Below are 21,120 nucleotides of genomic sequence, written 5' to 3'. Positions count from 1 at the left end.
AGAGGTTGAAATGCCGATTTCCCGGCCTCTAAAATTATTTAGGGAGGAGAATTTCCAAAGCTTTGGCCCCTAAAAAAGGAAAATATGGCACAAGGTGGATCGAGTCAACAGGAGAGGTCGGACGAAATTTTGAAAATTTAAAAGCTCATAACTCCGTTCATACAAAACATTGATGTTTTAAAGGTGTTTCCATTGGTTTTCTCGTGAAATTTTCTTCTTGAAGCACTCCTTAAAATTGAAAATATGACGATATATATAACAAAATTTGCAATTTTTGTCAAAAATTTCATGTCCAACCTCTCTGATTGACTGGATCCACTGTGCGGCACCTGAGGGTACTGAGCTAGATTTAGACATGTTTGATGAGGTTGAAGCAACATTGCTTCCTGATAACGCAAGATTGTGTGGTTAGAAATAAAGGGACAGTTGAGGATTATCGATGGCCAAATTGCGAAACCACGTATCTGTGTTTGCAACGTTGCACACTTTCTGTCATACTATAATTTTTCCTCGGAAAACTATAGTCAAAGTAATTTTTCTAAACCCATCCTTGAATATTCATCTCTAATAGCAGAATTTTATGTATTTATTCCAAGCTATAAAGTTGCGTCTTTTCATTTTGAAAAAGTAAAACTGGGGTGGAATTTGAAATACAGCAATGAAGATACATGGCTTCGCACTTTGGGTATCGACATTAAGGATATTTCTTTCAATAATTGTTCAATTTACGACTCTCTCCTGCCGCTAGATATTTTTACACAATTTTGGATGTACCAAAACTAGATTAAGGAAAATTTAACAACACTACAACTGATGAATATTGATCAAGATTTAACGAGACTCTAAATCCTGATTACCTGGCAAAAAACTAATCGGACTGACGCAAGATTGAAGCAAGGGCTAATCGCATGAATTTAAACCCTCCAAGTCTTAAAAAATGTCAATTTTGGTTTACGACGAAGGGATCTCCAATCTTCCTGACTCCAAAAAAGGTATTTTGCAAACCATAAACTGGTCATGCGATTTCTTGTCGGAGCATATTGACCTACTCTGGCCGTTGATTAAAATAGGTGAGTTTTCAAGTTGAAGGTCGTATTATAATTGATTTTGATAATTTAATGACACTGCTTAAAGCTGCCACATTAAGGGAGCATAATCAGGACGTGCGCCCTGAATTTCACCCACTTATCGCCCGTATACAAGATAAGATCAGAGTGAACTATTGAAAATCAAACTTAAATCGAAACAAGTGACGATAACGGGATTTAAACGGTGGCTTCCGGTGTATTGCACGCGCTCTAGCTACGAGGTTTAATCTGCCGAGTGCTATTTTCGACCTTTCACAGAATCACTTCGTTGCCGCTTTATTCATTTAGTTTTGGTTAGAAACTTTTCCTTTGAGAAAGAGAGCTTTTTCTCAGAAAAAAACCAACGTAAACCTTGTCTCAGATAGACCTTCCGTTTCATCTGCTTACCCTGATGCCGTGATTAATTACTGCTATAAGCGTAGGAAAATGAAAATGTTCATATTAGCTGATACACTAAAATCTTGAAGATTAATGTATGCAGAACTAATCAACGAGTAATACTCTATGAATGCAATTTTCTTTTCTTTTTTCAAAGCAAAATTATAATTGAACAGTGTTGAGCCGTTCTGTGTTAAGAATAACAAAAATCCCTTCGAAACAACATCCTTTTTTATGGGTGTCATTATCTGTGTTTGGATTAAAAACGATCATATAATACCATATACCCATCGTATGGCATTCATGAAATTAGTCCTTGGAAAATCTGAACAGTGAAAATTTCAGTAATTTTGAATGAACTTGAGAATGAGAATAGCTTGAATTGTGTAACTGAAAAAGGTATCTTATCTGGCATTAGTGGTAAGTACGGACGATTGTTTGAAGACTGCTCACACAATTTGACAAACCTGCCTCGTACTTTTTTACATAATTTGATTCAAGCACACGGACTTGACTACCAACAGCACGTGCTGCCGAGAGATTGCATCGTTTATTCGATCATCCAGCCTCTTAAAGCTTTTATCGTCCGTGATTTTTCTTTGTTACGTCTCTTAATTAACCTTTATCCGCTAACTCGTTCTAGTTTTTCCGACAGATGGCTAGCGCGAGGGACTGGAGAACAAGGACCTTTTAAAATTATGTGCCTCGATTATGACGATATTTCGAAGTCCATCGGAAGACTTAAAAAGACCACATTTATGGGCGATCCTCGTGTGACTTCTTATTCAAACTTTGCTTATTGATCACTGTCTTTGTACGCTGTACGTTTTGTAAAAATAAGGCTGCCAAACGCTGAAGATTGAATGATATCGCTTGGTGCAATGGCAAGTCTGCATTTTCCAAAATTTTGTGGGGTACATCCTAGTAGATTACGCTGAAAAATGAAGTTGCAAATTTTCAACCTAAAGAGTTGGTCAAGGTAACCCAATTTGAAACTAACCAAGAAATTATAACTGCATGTTTAGGTTACCCCATGTTGTACTTCTCATAATAACACAAAATGTCGGTTATCTTTCTTACTATGTACTTCAAAATGATTTCATTAACGTGTAAACTTAAGCAAACGGTGAAGATTTTGCGCATAAATGTTTTATTGCTTCATCAGAGAGTGCTTAAAGAGCTGATTTCGCAATCTTTTTTATCCTTTTTTCTGACAAGGGGAATAGTATATAAATAGATTTAAAACTAAAAAAATTGACCTCCTGAGGACGTCATCCAGCGGCATTCCCCATTTAAACACATTTATTTTAGCAGATTAGTTCATTTTGTCATATCTCCTCCAATAATTGCGATGTATGACCAAAGCTATCCTCGTGTTCGCAGTTTACGCAGTCATTTTCACCTAAACACGAAATTCTTCACCTTTAAGACACTTGCAAACAAAAGCGGATCCAGCAATTTGGCAAGGCGGGCCTCCTTCATTTAAACCTATGTTAAATCATCGATTCTTGTTGGAGCACCTGGCTCCTCCAAAAATCGATACATTTCCACAGGTTTAAATGGAGGAGAAAAATATCGCCAATTCGGTGGATCCGCCGACGCCTGCAAATTCTCCATTTTGTAGGATAGCGATTTGTTAATCCCACCGCAAACTCGTAAAATCGTCGGAGTTGTTCCGTTGAAAATTACACCCGGCGGAAAACCGAAGAACAGAGAGGGAAGAATAGAGGATGCACTCCTGTTACTCAATCACGGGGCGTTAGTAGCCTCTTTCCTTCCTGCGGAGCCGGCGGCGGCGGCGATGAGAATGTAGGTCAAAACCGGGCCTACTCCCAAAAAACAAACTGATTGTGAGCCCGCCAATTCAGGAGCAATTAATGTGGCATTAGTTGTTTTCACGCCACTTGGTCTCACAGCTCGGAAGTGAGGAAAAGAGGAGGCAGGGGGGAGGGGGGCTGAGAAGCGGTCCGATTTCCTGCCTCGGGACTCTCGGCCCAGTTTGGCAACGCTGTAAATTACCTCTTGATGGTGTCACGTCCACGGCGACGCGTCATGTCGCACTGCACTCTAAACGCCTTTTACGCATTACGCACGCTTCGGCTCCCTCCTCTCGCCTGCATTTTCCGGGCTAATTTCGGCTCTCGCCTCAATCAAGCGACCATCGCAACGTAATCAAGTTTTAGATGCTATCAATAGTCTATAAAGGAATGAGCGAATTGCTCAGGTCACGGCAGGGCCGAGTTTCGATGTTTATAGCACTAGCTGGCTGCAGGTCGATTAAATTTGACGTACACAATTGTGATTAGACAAGAGCTCGCGATCATAGGACAAAGAAGACAAAAGGGACTTTGGCAGGGCATTCACATTCTGAGTGGAAGTCGGAGATGGTATGCAGATGGACAAAGTAAGACGTGGGTGTTCAGGACTAATAAACGGCAACCACGAGTGGAGAAATACCGAGAATCTAGTCGCAGAGCAATGTTTCTCCTTAGTCTGAATAAGGAGCAATCCGAATTTCAACCTATAGGATCGCTTCTTACTCATTATGTCTATGCTTTGACATATGCCTGATTGTACTATCATTGCTCGAATAATCAGTCCGCAGATCAGCATGGAAAAATAAAAGAAACCGCCCGATGTATTAAGTCAGTAACATAGACATAGATAACTCCCGATAATTTAACGAGAAACACAAGGAAATGGGCAACCAAAGCTAAAAACAAACAGAATGTCTGAGACCTCTCTTTTTGTCATCACGGAGGAGGGTCTGAGGGTTTAATTTTTTTTAAATTTTTATTATTTTTTGTTTCATGGTTGAGGAGGAGGCTGGAACTACCCCGGAACGATGAAGGCATTCTGTTTGTTTGTTTTTGGCCTCGGTTGCTTATTTTCCTGTGTTTTTTTTCTTCTTATTTTTTTCGTATATAACTCCTCTATTCCCCTTTTTATTCTTTTCATAAAGCGTTTCAGAATTCTGCTACGTCGCGTCCCATGAATTTTCCGAGTATTAGCCGATGATAGCCTCTAGGTGAGTTCTTTTTCTTGAATGTTTTAGTGTAACCCAAATTTTTAATATTACGTACGCAACTGATACGGAGCTTAGAGCGCTTCACGAGTCAAGAGCCGAGAGCACGATGAGAGTAAGAAAGTTGGATGGGGGCGAAATACTTGATACAACTAACTTGACTTCCAAGAAGATAAAATTGCATATCCACAAAATGAAGGAGAACGTCAACGCTTTTTGGCTGACTCAGAGACTTCAACGCCGGAGTAAGAAAGTCGCATGGGAGCGGAACACGCGATACAACTATTTTGTCTCCACGAAGATAAAATTATGCATCTGGTAATTTTACCATTTAAACCATGCACATTTTCTGTCTCTGTCATGTTTTGTTTTAGAAATCTATTAGACCGATTGCAATAATTTTTGCTACTGACAGGTGTCAAGAATCCTATGGATTGAAGGGGTGAATAGTGCAGGACTTTTGGATTACCTGTATGACCCAGAAAGCGGCCTTTTCGAGGACGTAATTTAGAGATGAGCCCTGTCAGTGGCAATACGAATTAAATAATCTGAAATAATTACGATTCTCTTATTTAGAACGTTATTTTTGAATTTAGCTGAGTTTCGTCGATAGGATAGAAAGTTAACTAGAGCTGTTCATACCGAACAAATATATCAGTACCCTAGAACCAAAAGGTACCTAACTCCATTTTATTCTTTTCGAGATATCAGGGAAAACCGTACCTCGTCCCCTTGATTCTAATGTAAATCGCAATTTTTGAAACCCCGTAACTCATAACCGGCATAAGATAGGGCTACCAAATTTTCCACACAAACGGAACCGTTGATGGAAATTTCGAAAACGTAACAACCCAATTTTTCCAAAATGTGAATTAGGTACCTTTTGGCTCTGGGGTACTGATATAATGACACATTTTTCACCAAGCTCTAATAAGTATGTTAAAATATTAACTCACCCATTTCCTTGCCCACTCGTGACGGCTGAGGAGAAATTTGACAGAGGAAGAGAAAGAAAGGTTTTCAATCAACGACGAGAAAAAGCGGGAAACTAAAAGTAAAATAATTACAGAGTTTACTCTAGCGGATGGCGCGATGGCTTGGCGCGCGATGTCGCCAAATTGTGGAAAATTCTTCGCATTTCAAGAAAGAAACAATGAGGAATGTGTGGATTTTCGCAGAAAGATCGTCAGCAACGTCAGCGGGTTGTCGGGCAGCAGGCCAATTTCCTCGTGTAATCATGCCGTTTAGGCGGATTGACATACGCACGTTTTTTTTTATCCTTAAACGCATCCTCACGACGGAGCTGCCAATTCTCGATCAATTATAACCTATAAAATGTCCTCCATCTCAGAAAATGCATAAATTGATTGATAAAATGCGAGACCACGTATCTCCGTTTGCAACGATGTAGACTTTCAGCCATCTTTAGGTAATGTTTTCCTTGGGAAACTATTCAATGTAATTTCTTGTAACTTCTTTAAGTTTTCTTCTCTGTTAATAGAGTATTCTGTATTGATCTCAAGTTATAACGTTGACTTGTTCCTCCTCGAAAAAATAATCTAGGAGTTGAGATTTTGAAACACCGCAATGGAGATACGTGGTGTTGCACTTTAGCCATCGAACTATGTATATGTCGTAAGTAATTAGCAACAACCGACAATTTACTTACAAGTTGTTTCGATGAATCGCAATAATCGGCCCCTGAAGGTTCGATTGGTTTTAGGGGTGTCTTTCAAAGCACGATTGCGGCTCAGAACGCCTTCATTTTTTCGTGATACTCAGCGCATTGTCACGCATTTCCTGATTATGTGCTTTAATTTGTTGTTTTTAGTATTAGCTTTGTTTTCGTTATTAACTAAAATCCAAGCTGTAACTTTTACCATTAACAGGTATAATTTTTTCTACCTTTGCTTCCCTATCCCCGCGATGGGGACGCTCATGGATTCCCGCCCCGGGGGAGAAAAGGAAGAAAAAAAGTTACTTTGAGTTTAAAGCTGAAAAGTTAGCTTTGAAGAAGAAGAAGGACAAGAAGAAAAAGAAGAAACTTGTCGACTGAAAAATATAAAATGCATCTTTTCGAGCTGACTTTTTAAATTTATAACATTCCAATAGACCATGAAAACAAACAGTGAATGGATCGATCCTATTAGTTGAAGCAAGTGGCTTCAACTAGTGGAAACCAATGGGCTGAATTTAGGATTTCTCCTGCGTCGTCGTTAGTAAACTTGGTCCATCATTTCCTCCATTCGTCTACAAGAATCACTTTTTTCAACAAATAGGATCGCTCCATTTCCTTTTTGTCTTTTATGACTATATAACTATGTCTATCAATTGCAATAATCAGCCTGCTGTATTAGGACAAGATCTTCATCAGAAAGTTGGAGTGGAAATCTCCCTCGTATACACACCCACATCGTGTGGCGAGCGTTGAGCCTCCCGTATGCGGTAACGATGCCACGTTCCGCAAATCTACTTCTGTCAGAACTGGACGTTATCATCGGCAATGAGCTATTACTTTAATCGGTCCTTAAGTCGTTGAGTTGCCGATGAACCGTTTGCCGAGTTGCAGCAACACCTGTCGATCAGCTGATGAGTGGCAGATTACACTTGAGAGGCGTCAGCCGTTCTTCAACCCTGGTTGCCACATGAATTGGTACTCACCGTAACAATCAGTTTTCGGAAGACCGAAACAAGAGAACTAGAAATTTTTTGTGGGGGCACACCGAGAAAAAATAAGATTGGCCAACGAATGAAATTTTTTAAGACTGAAAATGAATACCCAAACCTGACAGATTTTTAAGGCTGATTCCGAAAATTACCTCCGTTTAGTTGGATAAGTTTGGTTTTCCTCGAAGAAAGAGTTCCCCCTCCCAAATCGAGCTTTTTCGGGGAAATCTAGTTTATCGAAAAATCTGTGCAAGATAGGAGAAAATCGTGTGCTTTATGGATTCAGCAGCCACGAATGATCTTGATTTGCCCTATACTTGTAACGGTTTTCCGAAACACAAGTTTTTCCCAGAAACGCTCGATTCTTGGGGGAAAATTCCAATTTTTCAAGAGTAGACCGAAATTTTTGCAGAAAGATAGAAGTTATTCTTGGAATTAGCGCTGAAGTTCTACCACGATTCCGTTGTTGTCTTTTCGGCGAACCAAATCATACTAACCAAGTAAGTGTTCCTGTAACCATGCTCATAGTGGATTCGAGGGCAACTCAATTTCGATTTGAAAAAAAAAATATTATATACAGATTTTTTAATAAAAAAATGCTAAATTAAGAGTTTGTTTATTTAACAAAATGATTAATCAAAGTTTTTCTTAGTATTTAAAGATGATCTAGATAATGTTTTTTTCATGTCAAAGGATCGAAAAAAGTTTTTGAAAAAAAAAAAAAAAAAATAAAAAAAAAAAAAAAGAAAAGTTTTTTATAAAAAAAAAAATGAATCCGACTCTCCTTTAGGGGGTAAAAAATAAGCACACGAAAAGTCCAGCAAAGTTGAAAGTTTTCGCGTGGGCCCCCGACGACAATAACTTGACACCTCGGCGACACGAGACCGAAGGAGTTCCCTGACCTTGATTCTGACCCGGGGCACACGAGCGCGGTGGGCCCAAGCTTCGACGAGCTCTCCGGGCGGACCCAGTGCTGATATGTAAACAAGCGCTTTTCCGTTTTCGCCCCCTCCCCCTCCCCGGCGGGCCCCTCCGAGAGGGGGCCTGATCTACTTGCACACTAACTGTAGAATGTGCGCTGGCCCATGACTTCCGGACACTCGCCCGCCGCATCTCCGGCAAAGCATCTTCCAGGGCCCAGTCGCGAGTCTTAGCCGCCAGAAGTCGGTGCTCTCCCGTCTCCAACCCAAGACGTCACGTCCCGCGTTTTCCCGCATTTCCACGTCCGTGCCACCACCACCCCTCTTTTCAAGGCCAAACTACCCTATTTCAACCCTCTAATTGCACTTGCGGAAATTACGGAACCTACAAGTGCGTATCGTGCCACGCCGAGAACTTTTGGATCCTCGACATTGACACGTTTTGACCATCCGGAAAGACTTTTACAAGCGTCTTATTAGGCGCATTATTTTGACGTCGAAAGTTTACAATTATTCGTTTAGCCTTCCTGTCTTTTCGAAGACTCTTTGGAAATTGTGCTTCTGCGAGGTTTCCAAGAGTTTGCCTCGCTTCGACTGATCTTGCAGAATCTCGGTTCGTTTAACTGTGAAGTACGTGCCATCAGTGGTTCTGAAGCTCCCTCAGCGGAAAGTCAAGTATCGCTGTAAGATGCGAGGAGTGACGCATTGCAGCCGGTTGAATATCGCGCGGTGATGTATGGCCGTGTCCTTACGATGTGTGTTTTGATATGTTAATGTACAGAGATTGTTAGAAATAACGGGAAAGTGTTGGAAGAACGAGTGAGTGCGAATTACAAGAGGATGGAGCTGAAAACTGTTTTGATGCTCATGGCTACTGTCTTCTATCAGGTAATGTTATTTTCGAGTAAAAGTCTGAGAGCCAGACGATATTATGTGACAAACTCGGGACACAAGTTTTGACATCTTAAATCTGAGCTGACACGGAAAATCGTTGTCCGTCCGTTGTTAGCACGGCACACACAACAACGTGGCCAATAATTTCCAGTGTCAGTGCATGTAAGGCTATCGATTTAAGTGGTCGAAACTTCTGTCACAAGTTTGGCACAAAATGCCATCGAGCTCTCGGACCATAAGCTGACCGAAGTTTCATAGTCTAAGATTGAAAATATCGATGGCCAAAGTGTAAAAACACGTATTTCCATTGCGGTGTTTCAAAATTTTCGCTTAGCTGTTATATTTTATATTTTCATATTGTACATTTTTTTAGGAGGAATAAGGCCTCTTTAGAACTTGAAATTTTTACAGAATATTCTGTTGAAAGAGAGGAAAACTCATGAAAAGTTCCGAGAGATAACGTTGACTAGTTTTCCAAAGATACAGCAAAGTATGGTAGGAAATCTGCAATGTCGGAAACGGAAATACATGGTTTCGCACTTTGGTTATCGATACGGACAACTTTATGGAAAATAAGAATTTGAAATTTCATGAGATTTTCCGGTGAAATTTCAATGAATTAAATTTTAAGGCTATTTTCCATGAAATTTCAGTAGTGTTTTCACAGTTCATTAAAATTTTACATGAAATTTAACGTGAAATTTCGAGGGCAATTTCAGCTTATGGTCCCAATTAGATATTTAAAACCATCGAACCATTTCTGACACTTTGAGGTATTGTGACGTTACGTATCGAATATGTTGAGATATAATTAGTAATTCTTTGGTTAAGGGAATCCGGATTGTACTTTCAAAGTGATGCACTGGAAAAAAACACATTGGATCTAGAGTCCAGACTCTTGAAAACATTGACAAGAAAAAGAACTCTTGATTCAATCAGATTTAAGCTTAAATCAAAAGGAAATCCGCTCAAAGTAAGAGGCTTGGTTCTTGATTTAAGCTTTAATCTGATTGAATCAAGAATATTTTTTCTCGTCGATGTTTTTAAGAGTCTGGACTCAAGATCCAATGTGTTTTTTTTCCAGTGTGGACTAAATAGATGGATAAAATTTTGACAGTGTAACGGAAAATCACACGGCACAATTCACGACAAACAGCCATTGGATATCAGTTAGCAGTTGCATAAAAACGATGGTCACCGAGGAATTTCCTCACGTGGCTCTCAGCAAAGGATCCATTTGATCTTCTAAGAAATTGAGTTTTACATTTATACAAGCACGAGAAAGGGAGCTTCAGTGCTGAAAAATCGAAATTGAAAAATTCGTATCACAGCTCATAGAATTAACATTTTAACACAGAAAACGGATAAAAGTCTCAAAGCTAATTGGAGGCATGACCGTTTGATGTTTTCAGCTGGGTCGGATTTACCTACTTGCCGCCCATGGGCCGCATGTATTATTTCGCCCCCTTCTCATTCGTTTTGAAACATCAATAGATCGTATTCGACAGTGGCTCGATGTATCGTTTGGTTCGAAACAATAGAACCTCAAACAAAAATTTTAGGATTTAATTTGGAAAAGCTGAAAATGATAAAATTCCTAACAATTTCACTTTTCATTGCCATTTGGTACCCGAGAGAATAAAAATTCGATCCATAAGACCCGTTTCCTCAGATTTCTAAATTGACTTTTGAGGCTGTGGTTACATATTGAATCAATCGATGTCAATATAATCTCACCCGTGTGATCTGTCGAATACGATCTATAAAAACCATCAAGTGAACGTGCCGGTGGGGGAGGGGGAGGGGTGTACGAGACGCGTTTACTTGTGTTGGGCACATTTTTTGTGAAAGCCCTGTCAACACTGACAAAAGTTCAGTTCCGTAAAACTATCCCTGTTTGGACAAGGCCTTCCATTTAAAAAAAAACGAACGAACAAATTATGAAAGAACAGACATAATTGTGGTTAATGATTTTACCTTCCGCTGCCGCCGCGCCGACCGCACTGTGTTGGAGCTATGCGTGAAGTATTCATGCAGTCTTGTAGGCGCTATGCGTTTCAAGCCGACCGCAGTGTGTTTGACGCAATGCGTGAAGTATTCATGCAGTCTTATAGGCGCTATTCGTTTTATGCCGACCGCCGCGCCGCTCCGTTCCAGGTCAAATTGCGTGTTTGGTTTCTCTCTTAACTCGACTAACTAAAGGTGTTGTCTCTTTGTATCACCGAAAGACGACAAAATTAGAAATTACTATACTTTTACTCTCAGGAAATGAGAGATTTTGTCGTCTCTCCTCGTTGGTAATTTATTTTCTGAATCCGATTTTTCCTCTCTTTTTTTGATACCTACATTAAAAAAGATTGCAAAATTTGCCGCCCCCTTCATTTTGCCGCCATGGGCCGCGGCCCATGTGGCCACCCCCTTCCCCTTAATCCGGCCCTGATTTTCAGTCCAAAACCCAGATTTTTGGTTAAAGGCTTGTTGAAGTTGTGACTAATCATCTCCAAGACTCAAAATTATTAGTTAATGTGCATCTTTACGCTCTGTAAGGGCAACGTATTGAGAAAATGGCTGTCAACAAAGTCGTCTGCGCATGCAGTGCAACCGGCAAAAATTGGAGGCCCGATCGCCGACTCTGCCGTGCTATGGAAAAACGTCGTATGACCCTTCAGACTTAGATACATACATTTCCTTCAATAAAATCGGAGCTCACTGAAAAAATTCTGAATATTTTTTCTCCAATCGTGCAGACAATTTTGTTCGCAATTTAAGCTATAATATCTTAAAATTTCAAGGATACATATGCATAACTTCCTTAAAAAATAAACATTTTGTCGCGGGAGATTTGGCAACGTCTAAAAGCTCACACGGTGTTTTTCCTTAAAGTGGCAGAATTTGTCAGTCGTACTTCGCGCCAAAATTTGGCGGCACAGTTGACAGTCACTTTCTGAGTGTGCAAGAAAATGGAAAAGCCACTGGTATGCTTTCTTCGGAATACCACAGAGAGTTTCTCGTTAGATCACCCATCAATTCGTCGCTCCATTGACGTAAGGGCGTATCTCAATTTCCAAGTGAGCCCTGTTATAAATATGAATCAATGCTCTTTGGGGCTCATGTGGATATAGAGATACGCCCTTACGTCAGAGGAGCGACGTATTGTCTGGAATGGTGAACTCCTAAAAAAAACGAAGGTTTAGAATGACGCATTTCACTGTGTGCCCAGGGGAGCATTCCGTCAAATAGCGCAGTTTGACTTTTAAACAGATCGTATATTACTATAGGGACAGCTATCAAATTCAATCACAGAAACACACTTCTGTGCTATGCGTAACTGACTCACTGTGTCGAGTACATGCTCGTGGGGCGTTTTAACCGACAGCAGAATAGCATTAGACAACCGTCAGAAAACCAGCTGGAGTTCAAAGGTATTTCCGTCTCGCTAAGGAAGAATGCCGAAGGAAGATTCGAATGTAGCCGAGTTTTCTCGGATATGAACTTTATTTTTTAAAGAAAAACGCTTAAAAAATGGCTCGAAATCTGTGAGTAACAGGACGGAAGAATGTGCAGATGGTTCCTGTTTTTGTAATTTTTACTCGCGAAAGTTTCACCTCAATAAATACTATCAGTTGACACGCATCGGAACATATAGGTCATATCAAAAGGACGTATATACTATGCTAAAAAGAACTATGTCGCACACAAAACCTATGCACATAGTTCTTTTTAGCTTAAATACGTCCAATTGATACTAACAAAGGTACCTATGTACGATTCAGTGCTGAATTTCAATATTCTCACAATCTCAAATATAAGCAGCATTTTTCTGTAGGTCATCAGATCATTTTATCAGGGCCGATGCGTCCATAGGTGTAAGTAAGGAGAGCTGGGGAAGCCGCTACCCTCTTCTCCCAGAAATCTACTTGGCCCTTTCCAGAAAATGTTAGAAATTATGCAAAATATGTGTCGGTTATATGTTTTTGCTTTGAAATTGTGTTTTGATCAACTAATCAGTTAGAATAGCACAAAATGATCTTTATGACGACTCATGTTTCGAAGTTTTCTCGAGAGGGCTTACCAGAGTAGGTATCTCTCTTTCGAGCTGAAGAAATCCCTCCGAAGTCCGAACTATTATTTATTAGTATTTTCGACCCAGTACTTTGATGGGTGTCTTTTTTTACCCTCCCATACCCTCCAGATCTCCCTTGATATGCTGTCATTCTGCTTCCTCCCATCACATAAGGTTCCTTGTTCCGCCCATGGAGGCGCCGGATTATGCTACGAATAAAATTTGTTGAAAATCTAAAGAAAATGTTCGCAGAAAACTCATACTTCATACGGAGAAAAAAACTTCGTGCATGGGACCCGAAGTTGAGGTCATGTGGATCTCTGAAGTTTTCGGATCACACATCCAAAAACTTGAGGTCCAACTGCCGAAGTTCGGGTCAGACATCTGAAGTACTTAGGTATGTACCGGATACTTCAGATGTATGACCCGAACCCTTCGGTATGTACCTAAGGACTTCAGATGTCTGACCCGAACTTCGGCAGTTGGACTTCAAGTTTTCGGATGCGAGACCCGGAAACTTCAAAGATCCATATGACCTCAACTTCGGGTCTCATGCACGAAGTTTTCTTCTCCGTGTACGAGGAGAACTTCGGCAACATCCAAGGATTCATACGGCGTTTTTCCGGAGCAGGGTAAAATTCATGGATGGGAAACTAGTGCAATGGGCGAATGACTGACGTGTTTCGAATGTTTAAAGTACTGATCAACTTCAATCAGTGCGATACGGACGGCGCGGCGCTGGGCCAGGCGCACGCCACCGCGGTTTTGGACTGTTTCAATTAAAATGCGTCCGTTTCGCGTTGGAAAAATCATGAAAATTTCCCTCGATCTGACAACGGCGATAGGTTCGGGGAACCATACGACGCGACGCGGCGGAGGACGCATTACTTTTCCGCACCAAATTAAGTTCCGCGGGCCCATCGCGGGACGCGGCAAAGTTTCCATTGCTACGTGGTCGCCCTGCGAGCTGCGCTGTTCGCCAAACCACTTTCTGCTCGGTATAATTTTCCGCGCCCGCTCCAAATACAATACTTGTTCAAACAACCCGTGGAAACCGGGGCACACTTGGAGTCTCATCCGCGTCGTTGTCACCTCTCTATGACGTCGATACCCTCGTCCATTCCTCGCTCACGGGAAAATTCCGTCGCAGGACGATTCCAACCGGAGATAATATATTTTGGAAACCTCGCATTGCTATCTCATTTAGAGTGTAAAACTTACTTTCGGCGGTCAACCCTTGGAGTCGCTCGATAATGATTAAACTGACGAGTTGAGCAATGGACCAGCGGCTGATTATTGAAATCTATAGACAAAGCGATAGACAAAGAAGACAAAGAGAAAATAGAAGGATCCTATCGGTGGAAGCGGGTAATTGCAATGAATGAAAGAGGTACGTAATGGACTAACTAACGGCTAACCCACGAGAGACCCTATAGTTAGTCCATCATTTTCCTCCTAAGTCTATAACATTCACCCGTTTCAATCAATAATATCGCTCCATTTTCTTTTCTCTTTTTTGTCTGTCACTTTGTCCATTAAGTTCAATAATCAGCTTGCATTGGACTGCTTATTTAAATTGATAGACCATAAACGATACACAAAGACAACATAGGGAGTATGGAGTGATTTTATTGTTTGAAATGGGAGGCTATAAACCAGGGAAAAAACGATGGACTAATTTATTGTAGGGTCTCTTGTCGGATGCCTTTAGTCAGTCTATTACTTACTTCCTTTGTCCATTGCAATCACCCGCTCCCACCTTTAGAATCGCTCCATTCCGCTTCCACGTCTATAGCTTTGTCAATCGATTTCAATAATCAGCCCGCAATTAACTAGTCACGAATTTAAACATTCTAGTACACATTCCATCACCAAAATTTATTTTAGAATACAATTTGAGCAACGAGAATTACTAAAATCAACTCCTAACTAAGATATCAAGTAACGTTTTTATTTTACATTGGTAATGGGAAATTTTAAATCCCCGCTCACAAGGAAAACAAGAGTTTACTTAAATCAAATCGCGCATTGCAACGGTTTTGGTAGATTTTTTAATCAAGCAATGTTCCTTTCCAGCCTTGTGTTGTTCAAGGTGTTAACAATGTGTAACAGCTGGGCCGAAACACCGAAATTGAGGTAGCCATAATTTCATCCCGTAGGGATACTTTTGCTTTTCCATGAGTGGGGGTTTAAAGTCACGCGTCAAAAAACATTGAATATGTAAGTTAGGAGGTAGATTTTTTCGTTGCGTGAATCGTTTTTTGCGTTAAATTTTGATCAAGAAACGTGTATGAGAATGCTTAAATGTGTACCTTGTCTATTGGTCCATTGGTTAGAGTCGCCAAGTTTACGTCAACATAGTGCCATGCTTTACTTACCAACATGGTCGTTTTTGACAGAGATGCTAGCAAAAATCATATTTGAGACAGAATACTGTTTTTCCGGCTATTTTTCGGGCTCGGAGCCTCGGCGTTTTTTCTACTCTGGCGTTAAAGTCTCCATGCTGGTGTCAACCTAGTAGTTGGTGCCATGTTTCACTCGCCACACTTAATGACTGAATTAAACTAATGCAACTCAGTAAAACTTAATGCAGATTATAAAAGACTTCAACATAGTTGAACTTTAATAACTTCTAATTTATCCTGGAACAACCCGCTTTATTCAAGTTTATCATGATCATCCCATATTAATTCGGCTTACTCTAGAGCTTATCGCAAAATATCCCGTAGTTTCCTGATCTAATTTCGGACTCCAAGTTGGATTACATTTTGAAATAAGGAACTACAATTTCTGGCTTAGTTTAAAAACAAATTATGACCATTAGTTTCCCTTCATGCAGATACGTGTTTTTACGGAGGAGCCAGAAATTATGATTCCCAATCGCAAAATGAAGTAAGCTTATCTCTACACTTATTCTCATTTCTTCCGAGCTATTTAACTTCATCCCAATTCTGGGTAAGAAAAAAATGTCCCAGCCTTTTAAATGTAGAACGAATTAATTATTTGATGGCAGATTAGGCTATTTTACCGGTAAAATCTTGTTACCTAGGAACCACGGGAAAATTCGTCCGGCATGCGACACATTCCTCCATGTCCGTTTGGCTGCTGAATCCAAAAATGATCTTAATTTCCCTCTATCTGGCCCCAATTTTCCGGAAAACCGAAATTTTCCCCAAAAGCCTGTTTCTGAAAGATATGAATTTTCCGGAAAGTTGGTGGTGAAAAACGAGGGTAATTCTTGCACTTAGCTCTAAAAAACGCAACGAAGTCAGTGAGCGTATGTCCTGCAGCCGCAATAACGATTTGTTGACCCCTCCCTCCCTATGTTAGGTCTCTCTGACCCTTTTTCAAAGGTATCCTCGACCCTCTCCCCCTCTGAGTACCTGACGTCATTAATAAACGGCTCTTGAAGTGTGTGGTGATGTGTCTTATAAAGCAAATTGCATGAGCCTCCAGAAATTTTCTTTACAAAGATTATATCATTTAATTCGATAATTTCAAAATCAGATATACTCTGCAACGAAAATAATTAATGCGCATTTCAAGATCCTCTGGCAGTACGGCAATAGGGCGGGCCAAGTATGTGTGTCGCCAATGATTGGCATGACATCACAGTCGGTCACAGCAGGAATTAGGTGAATGATGTCCCCTGATATGTACCTTAGACATCTACTCTCGATTTTTCATCCACTTGTCCACACTTGCTTCATCTTAATGCCGAAAAACGCTCGATTTATTCAATGTGATGCGTGGAATTGAAGACGCAATTTTGAGCCAAAAAAGACCGCCTGTCGACCCGTGGGGCAAAATACCCAAATATTTGCGCGAATGTTGCCAAATTTATCGTGCGATTCACTAAATTGTTGTACTCACTTACGGAAGGAGCATCGAAGGGTTTTGTGAGCCGGCAACTTTGAAATACAGTAGAATCGGTTTTCAGTTGCTGTCATTAATTTAATTTGCATGTAACAAATGAGAAACATACAAACAAATATTCAATGTGGACACATGTCAGCATACCTCAGACATTCCTCTGTTTCGATGGCAGATGATAATATTGCGGGGTGTCAGCCTACAAGTTTATGCGGTACAAAATACACAGCAATCTCTTAGGAGAGGACTTAGCTACGCCAATGTATAATGTATTATGCTGCTTCCGGAATTTTCAAAAGTTTGACATCACTTTTTTCTGCCTCATTTTTTTATTTCTATCATAAACTATTTATCGGCACCGTCCTCCGTCAGCTTTCATTACACGTCATTTGCACGATGACTCTGTCAAGTATTTAAAAAAAAATATTGATATGAATTCTCCTGACTTAATTAGAAAACCCTAACCACCTTAATAAGGATCCCAAACTTAAAATAAAACCCAGCCGTACAAGGATAGAGAATCTTATTCGTTGGTTGTAAAAACTATAATTCAAACAACGATTTCAATCCATTATTTGGAATCGATTGCTTCGTTGCCGGGGAAAAGTAAGAATTAATGTGTTAAATATTGTTCCAGAAAATCTCAAAATCTTTAAAAACATGAAAAACTTTAATTGTCATTGCTCGAATGGTGCTTATTTCACAAACATTTTTGTGGGATTTTTAAGGACTTCCTGCCCCTACCCCATGCTTCCACCATTCAAATAATCTCACTCAAAAAGTGAACTTCCCCTCTCATGAAAATACCAGTAAGTGGCGCGCTTATTGTCAATGACAATGCTTCTTAGTCAGCAACAATGGGTTTTGTCCTTTTAAATATGCATTGGGTGTAAAAGACTGTTTTTTTTCATTAGTACAATTAGGAATCACTCTTCCACTTTCGATTTATATATTTGGGTCAAATCGAAACTATAAATTATACTATCGAAAAAAAAAACAAAAGATCCAACTTACCTGAAAGTTAACCTATTTCCTATTTTCACTAAAATCAATTAAAAAAGAGTGAATATTTGGTGAATAGATACAAAATCTTTTGCACTCGTTTAATAGGAAACGTTATTAAAATGGTTTCAATGCAAAACAATTCTTTTGGCGGTCTAAAAATGTTGGTCCACCTAACATAATGGTGAATATTTGGGTCTTGGCGTTGTTGCCGGAGTGCCGCAAAAGAACACATCGCGTGCGAGACGAAAGAACAGTTTTTCAATTTTCCATAATCTGGCTCCATCGTGGCTGTCCAAAAATATAAGCGCCGAAGAGTCAAGAAGAACCATTACACATTGGTTAATTGGTTGGACTTATGCATTGAACAATAATTCACCTAATTTTTACGTTTTGCAAGCACTGACCGTGACTATATCGTTGGTCGCCGTTGTGTTTACGCTCAATTGAAGCCTCCGAATTTTGGTGTCGGTCCACTCTTTTTTCGTGCCGTGCTCACTGTTGTGGTCGCGGCGGCGGTGTCTCATCGTGGACAGTTATTTGAATTATAGCAACAGTGCTCGTGTGAAACCGGCGGATTTTTCACCAGGACCAATGACTCAGACCGTATACACTGAAAAAAAATTCTCAGCGTTTTTACCAAGGTCCGTTGGTACCTTTACCATCTCACTTTTTTACCAATTATTGGTAATCTTACGAAGACAGACTGGTAAGCTTACCTAAATACCGGTATTTTTACTGTTTTTTTCAGGCAAGAATACCACTTTTATGGGTAATCAATTCCCGGTAACTTTTCCATTTTATCTCGATAATTCTACCATAGTTGATAAAAAATATTGGCGTTTTTACCAAGGTCCAGTAAAATTACCAAGAAAGTTCAATAATTTTACCGAGATTTTTCAGTAAAACTACCAATTCCATAAACGGTAATTTTACCAAGAAAAAACTGGGATCAAATAGAACCCTGAATTCTTGGTAATTTTACCCTTTTCTTAGTAAATACACCGAGATTTTTTTTTCAGTGATAGGTTTCCTCACGGATGCTCACCAATCTCTCTCTTTTCTTAAAACGGTTCATCAAAATGGACCAGTAGATTCGGTACAAGTTGGAAGTTCTCGGATATATGTTTCTGAACCAAGATTTCACGCAGAAACACGATTTGCGTTACGAAAATTACTGAAACTAACTGCTAACTAAGATATTCAATGTTTCTTGACCCGTAAATTTAAACCTCCCGCTCATGAAAAAACAGAGCACTGAAAAAAAATGCATCTAAAGTCAGGTATTTTGAGTTTAAGAAACGTTGTTTTTTCATTGTTAAGTTAGAGTTAAAAAAAAAACTGTAACAAAACAACGATCCCTCAACTCCAAAAACTATGACTTTAATTTCCCGTTAATATCTTAGTTGGGAATTGTCTCAGTGATTTTTATTGCGCGAATCGCATTTGACGTGAAATTTTGGTTGAGAAATGCGTATGAGAATGCTTAAATTCGTACTATGACAAGTGGTCAATTTATGACACTGGCATGAAACCTTCATGAATAATCCCGATTAAGAATAGGGATTGAATTCACCAAAAAGCTACGTAAGTACAAAACAACAATGTGTCGTTTCTGACCCTACTTTGAGAATCATGTTGGGATGGTTCATTTCGTTGAGTAGTAGCTCATATTAGCCGTGTTTAGATCCCAGGCCTGTGCGATTCTGCGCCTGTGCAGAGACCAGTAATTCAGGTAATGTAAGGCAAAGAAAATTAAAAGTCAGGGAAAAAGCAAGGAATTTAAAAAAAAACCCTGTGATAATGGTGAGTTTTAAAACCCCTTCAATTATTTACGTATGCAACATTGGCAACCGATAAGGTGGAATAGTTGTATCCACGCGCCGTCAGCTCGGAGCGTTCGTTGTTGCAGTTGCATCGACCGGAGTACATGTGAACATGGATGAACGACCGACAAGAATCAGAGGGGTTTTCTAATTTAGTTTTTTAGACTGTACCAATTACCTTTGCTCGCAGTTCCGCGAGCAAGTACAAATATTGCAAGTAAGTAAAAAAGTACTGGCGTATTGTACCATCCTATAAGGGATTCATTTTGCAATGAAGAATATGCCTATTCTATCTCATTAAAAAACACCTTTCTGCATAGAGATACTTATAGCAAATATGTCGTTTCTAAAATCAGTCAGATATAGTAGTTTCTAATTGCAAAACGTAATCCACGTGATCTTGCATTCTCGTGAGGACTCGTGATTTTCAGTGAAGTTTCTCTTCTTTTCCTACCCATTCGTTCAAGTCTCCATCGGTTTTTGTCAACACGCTACAGAAAAAGGAAGAAATGGAAGGAATGCAAAGGAGAAGATAAGAAAATACAATTCCCAGGATGTACAATTGGGCAGATTACAAACTTTACAGTTTATTGCAGAAGCAGATAAATTGAATGTCTAGGAAACAATCCGCACAAGATTTGATTTCATTCTGTGCATCCCGCTAGTAAAGATTTAGAAGAACCTCTCTTGCCTATTGATGTATAAATCTCATGAAAACGCAAACCTTTTGTTTATTCCTTCGCATAATTTCAAAACGTGGTGATTTCATCTTAAGTACAAGAGTATTTTTCAAAGAGTCATAGCGAGTTTTCCTAAGATAAAATGTGTATGTAAAGGTGCAGATTCGCTTGGCTATTCCGACAATGTATTTGACTTTGGGATTAAGCAAAACGGAAAACTGATTGAAAACGAAAACCAAGGAGGTTTTCAAGATATACGACCAGTGGCGTGGCGTGAATTACGATATATCGATTGTTATGCCATTTAAACCTACGAAAAAGAATCGATAGATAGAGTGTTCGCAGCGAACACCTTAATAATCGATTCTTTACCATAGGTTTAAATGGCATAACAATCGATAAATCGCAATTCACGCCATGCCACTGTATACGACATCTAGTTTTCCGAGGAAAAAATAAAATGTGACAGGAAGTCAGCAACGTCGCAAACAGATATACATGCTTTTGCCGTTCGGCCATCGACAAAACTTAACGGAGGTCAGGAATGTTAAGATGCAAGTCTGAGCACATCACGGGAACTCCGTTTCTATTTACTGGAGTTCTTTTGGGAAGTCACAAAAAAAGACTCCTGGTGGAAAAAAGACCCGAAGACTGCTTCCTCGGGATAAGGGAGCGTGGTGGGAGATAAAATGATGGCGCAGAAA

The 21,120-nt window shown here is 39.8% G+C and overlaps 1 protein-coding gene across 1 annotated transcript in view; it reads left to right on the top strand.

Annotated features, from left to right (window-relative positions):
• The first annotated feature begins 8,320 nt into the window (after positions 1–8,320).
• The window catches only part of LOC109042555 (uncharacterized), a 68,725-nt gene continuing 55,925 nt past the window's right edge, over positions 8,321–21,120 (top strand). Inside the window, exon 1 of the mRNA XM_072300161.1 lies at positions 8,321–8,966. Within this exon, the coding sequence (XP_072156262.1) occupies positions 8,919–8,966 (48 nt within the window). The 5' untranslated portion in view covers positions 8,321–8,918. The remainder of the gene's footprint in view (positions 8,967–21,120) is intronic.

Source organism: Bemisia tabaci, chromosome 4 (assembly GCF_918797505.1).
Source record: "Bemisia tabaci chromosome 4, PGI_BMITA_v3".
NCBI classification, from domain to species: domain Eukaryota; kingdom Metazoa; phylum Arthropoda; class Insecta; order Hemiptera; family Aleyrodidae; genus Bemisia; species Bemisia tabaci.
Note: the sequence above shows the minus strand (reverse complement) of the source record. Positions and strands in the feature narration are given on the sequence as shown.